General features: G+C 35.7%; 1 protein-coding gene across 1 annotated transcript in view; it reads right to left on the bottom strand.

The window, feature by feature from the left end:
• Positions 1–2,299: 2,299 nt before the first annotated feature.
• LOC125683751 (complement C1q-like protein 4) overlaps positions 2,300–5,426 on the bottom strand; it is a 7,396-nt gene continuing 4,269 nt past the window's right edge. The window contains exon 3 of the mRNA XM_048925199.2: positions 2,300–2,986. Within this exon, the coding sequence (XP_048781156.2) occupies positions 2,544–2,986 (443 nt within the window). The 3' untranslated portion in view covers positions 2,300–2,543. The remainder of the gene's footprint in view (positions 2,987–5,426) is intronic.

Raw genomic sequence — 5,426 nt, 5'->3', positions numbered from 1 at the left:
TAGATTGGAAATAAATACATATAAAATGCGGCTAATCTGAAAAATTAGTTCACATACTTGGCTCCATATTTATGTTGAAATTATCAAGGGGGATACGATGCTGAGATGAAAGTAATCAGATTCTTCTGAAAATCATTTTATCGTAGAAAGGAGGTCTCTCCTGTTTGAAAAATGACAATTTTTATATATGTTAATGAGTTCGTGTACATGGAAACAACCCCTGAACCTAACAATGTTGAAAAAACACAAAAGGCCAAAATTTAACAGTTGTAGATCCAAAAATATGTACAACAAACAAACAGGTTGTAATATGACTATATTTAATGGCCATCATACAAACAGTCTATGTGCAGACATTATGATGTGAAAATATTTTCCAAGTAACACGAAAACAAATTACCCAAAATTCAGTCCGAATTTCCTCAGCGCCTCTAAACAATATCTTTTTGAGGATAACGTTTTCTAGGAAAATGGTAAATAAAAACTTTTACTGACTGTAATTAGATTTTAATTATTTTACTATGATTTAAAGATGCATCCATAGCTACAGGACTAACCAAAAATATTGGCATGCCAATGAATTGGATAAAAAGATATGATGAACTAAAGGTCATCTGAGGTCATTTAAAATTGCTACAAATAAATCGGACTGATTTTTTTCTTTCTCTAAAACACATTTTTTAAAACATCAAACACAACGTTTAAATGTTATGCTCTTTAAAATGGTTAATTTGTCAAAATATTTTCGTTGGTATGAAAACGAATTCAATTTGGAAACAAAACAGTCTGAATTTCCTCTGTCTTTTTCATTTTGAGCGTTGAGATAAACGCCAAAAAATCATATCCATCATGAATATATATATTTTTGAAATTTCATATAAAAATGCATAAAGGCACCAAACTTAACCAAAAAAAAAAAAAAAAAAAAACCCACTTAAAATCATATCACCGACCAACCTAAATGTTCTGATCTCATTATAACTTTAATACTTTAGAGAATCTTTAACCACAATAATCAAATGTTTGGTTCGAATTGTTTCAAACACAGCCTTATTTTACTTTGAAAAAATAATTCAAACAAGTAACAACCTGACATGCGATATTGGTACCGTAATTGCGCCTCGTTGTATCCGAATTTCCTCTGAAAGTCCACCTACGTGTAGGAACCTGTTTTGTTTCAGTGGTTATGCTGTATGATATCTAAATACCCTTGCTCTCTTTGAATGTAAAATATTGAACAATTGGTCTATATACACGTTTTAAGCCAATCTATACCAACGCTGTAACTTTGTTAAAATTAATAAAAACTTGATCTGGGTCTCGCCGGTAAAAAATAACTTGCACGGTAAACAGCCTTTCCATCAATGAATTTCTTACTCGTACAGACGGTTGTACAAATTTTGGTCAATTGAAGTTATTGCAGACTTCATTTTATGAATTGGGATACGATATTCATTTTAGAAATGATAACTTATGCTGTATATTCTATGTAATAGCTTGTTGTAATCAAACATTCTGTTCAGTCATATAATGCCATGGCCCAGCTAAAAGTCGACCAAAGAATAATAGGCATTTTTCCGAATTCATTTCTGCATATCTTGGGAAGCATACGGAATTTCTAAATGAACTTTGGTAGTAATGTAGACTGATTATGTATGAATATATTGGAATACAAAGTAGAATTTTATACCATTTGGTTTATTGTTTTTACATCGGCTAACTTGGGTACCCTATATTTAGAGTTCTATACCTTTACTCATTAATAGTAAATTCGACCCTAAGCTAGGCAATTGCCTGTGGGTGAAGTACCACAAATTTAGACTTACGATTAGCGCTCAGGGCCGTAGCAATGAAGGTTCTCTAAGGTGCTAACACCGGCCGCTACACAGGACATCCCCTTTTCAGAAAGAGTGGTGATTCTCACTTTCAAATGCTGAGCGTTAGGCGAAGGACCAATTGCTACCTCTGTTTAAATCTTGAGTGTGACGCAGTCATACATGTAACACGAGCATGTCTCGAACTTATGACGTCCTGGTTACGAAGCGAGTGCTTTACCACTAAGTTACCGCGATTTCTTTGTTTATACAGATAAGTCAATAAGTACCATTCATTTTAACTGAGGTACGTGTACTTCTGAATCTGGTTTTCAAAAATAAAGTGAGCTATGTCTTTCTTGATATCAAATATTGGATATCAAATGCAGTTTGTATATTTCCCGAAAAAGTCACATAGATATATTCAGAGCTCATGCTAATTTAATTCATTACAGTGTAGCAATGTACCGGTAGGAAAACAAACATTTTTGTCATATCAAATTTATTTGAGCTGCAATGTTCTTGTGGAATTTGTGCTGCTGCTTAGCAATACCTTACATTGATCAGTGGCTATTGTTTTAGTTATACATTATCTTTACTAAGGAACTCTGTCCTTTGAAAGTAAAATTGAATTAAACCACCGAAAATTAATTTCTCAATATGTGTATTTTCTTGATAATATTGAAGAGATTCTGATTGGCAAAATCATATAAACATACACATGTAGGCTTATTTATACAACAGCCATCCAGAGAAGGAGGTTCTGCCACGGGAATCGCTGTGTATTGGCCCGCGGGTAACTTCCTCTGTTCTGACAAAGACATGGTCGCCAACATTTACATCAGATAATACTAGAGTGCCACTACAATGATATCCACCAGCTGTAGCTAGACCTTCCTCAAAAGTTGAGCCAATGATATTTCCATTCACAGTTATTTCAAGACTCGCCCAAGGAATTTCTCTGCCTTCAGTCACACATACAGAGATATGGAAGGCGTACAGTCCAGTTACAGGTGCGATGAAGATCCCATCACCTCCATTGTACGCATTACCTCGATTGATTTTAATGACGTCATAGACTATCAGATGGTGGGGCGAAAGATTTGGAGGAGAATTCTTCGAGAGATAGGCGTAGAAAGCCACGGCAGAGATCGGGTATGTGTCGGGAGGAACTGAAATTAATTCATAAATGGAGTCTACATTTGCATGAGTACAGTATACATTAAGTCAAGACAAATCATGTTCTACGATTTTATAATATTTTTAAAGATGACGGTGTGATAAACAAACATTTGTCATAGGTGTACATCATCATAGCATTATATTATGGCAAACTGACAACTCAACTGTATGACAAACGGGATTATTTCAGCTTCTCCATCGCCATAGCAATATTCCATTATGACCTACATATGGTGTTTATATCTCTCAACTGATTCGATACGCAAGGGCTTCTTCTGCGTATAGTCAGTTTTTAAATCGAGGCAAGCTACTGACAAACAAATTGATGGTACAGGGGTTTCAACAGTCTCGATTGAAGTCATCATTTCGCAAATTCTGTGGTCGTTATAACGATCTAGTTCTTCAATACAACTTATCATTGGGTCAAATGCTGTCTGACATTTTTCATACCGTTTGTTAGGCCGTTCTTGGTACACTGAATTTGACTATGGATAACTCCGTTTACCTTATCAGGATATAGCGCTCACGACGGGTGTGACCGGTCGACAGGGGATGCTTACTCCTCCTAGGCACCTGATCCCACCTCTGGTGTGTCCAGGGGTCCGTGTTTGTCCAACTATCTATTTTGTATTGCTTGTAGGAGTTATGCGATTGATTATCCTCACCTTTCATGTTGATTCCAGGAATTTGCAATTTCCTTTATGACGTCAGCAAAGCCCTGTATGCTATTTTCGTAGTGAAACATTACTTTCCAAGACATAAAGAGAATTTAAAGATCTGAATAAAAATATTCATAAAAAGGAAATGAGCCTTCACGGTCACCAGAGTAACATACAACAACGATTCAATGGACATATCAATTGCCCAAGGTACATTTTTTTGGTTTCTTTTGTTGCTTTTTGCCACACTCAACAATTTTTCAGTTCTATGGTGGCGCCCAGTTTTTACTGGTGGAAGAGAGAACCGATACAATGTACCTGGGAAGAGACCACCGACCTTCCGAAAGTAAACTGGGAAACTTTCTCACTTACCGGCGCGAGCGGGATACGAACTCGCGCCGACCAGAGGTGAGAGGCCGTGTGATTTTGAGCGCGATGCTCTAACCACTTGACCACAGAGGCCCAATTATTTATTTTTTTTAATTTGAATTGACCCTAGCTATTCCACATCCAAGAGTAACATGACGTGTTTGTGAAACACTGATCCCACGTATGGCAGCATATTGGTCAAGTCTAAATTTTCTCAAAATTAGGTCAAACCCCAAGGTCAAGGGATCCCAAACTTTGATACCCAAAAGAAAGATCTTGTCACAAGGAATACACTTGTGAAATATGAAATAAGTAAGCATTTTAATATAGATAAAATATTCCATCACTTTTTTTTTTTATCTATTTAGCTGTACCCTGAAGCTCGAACCCTAATGATGGGGGTAAAGAATTTCACAAATTTGACAGGGGACGGTCCATGTTTTTCATTACCATGTGTAAAATGTCTGTGGAAAATACCCAGAAGAAGAAAAAAAGACGATTTTGTAAGATTGAATATTTTTACTATATACCCATTTGGACCCTTTAAAGCTTGAACACCTGGCCCAAGGAATAGGGAATTTCATAATTTTGGTGAACAATTAATGCTTTTTATAATCATGCATACGGTATTTCTTCACAAAGCATTGAAGTGCAAGAGGCCCATGGCCTACATCGCTCACCTGTGTCACTTTGGTCCTGCCGTTGTCTAAAGTCAACACCAAAGTATAAGAAGGTCTTGCCATAAAGAATCTATACACAAAATAGGAAAGCCCGACCTTAAATAGTTCATCTGATATCATTAGGTCAGGTTTTTCTTAAAGTAGGTCAAACTCCAATGTCAAACATCATTGCGTCACAATGTCTTGCCATATGCAATTTATATACAAAATAAATAGTTCTGGATATACATATATATATTAGGTTATGTTTTCTTAAAAGTTGGTTAAACTCCAAGTTCAAAGTTAAAGGTCATGACATGAAATGAAAGTCTTGCCACAATAAACATACACAAGATTTGAAAGATATACCTTAAGTAGTTCAAGAAATATTATACAAGTCAGATATTTATTAAAAGTAGGTCAAACTTCCAGGTCAAGATCACACACCATTGCATCACATGAAAGGTCTTTCCGTAAAGAATGTATGTACAAAATATGAAAGCCCTACATGAAATAGTTCTCGAGATAATTATATTTAATGATTTTCCCTATATATCAGAATATAACACTTTGATCTCCTATTGTAGCCCCACCCTACCCCTGGGGGCTATGAATTGCACAAACTTGGATCTACTCTATGTCAGGAAAATTATTTGAACTGAATAATTTGAAAAAATTGAATTTGAACTTTTCTGGCCATGTGGGTTTTGAGAAGATTTTTCCTATATACTCGAATGTAAAAC

Source organism: Ostrea edulis, chromosome 6 (assembly GCF_947568905.1).
Source record: "Ostrea edulis chromosome 6, xbOstEdul1.1, whole genome shotgun sequence".
Lineage (NCBI taxonomy): Eukaryota > Metazoa > Mollusca > Bivalvia > Ostreida > Ostreidae > Ostrea > Ostrea edulis.
Note: the sequence above shows the minus strand (reverse complement) of the source record. Positions and strands in the feature narration are given on the sequence as shown.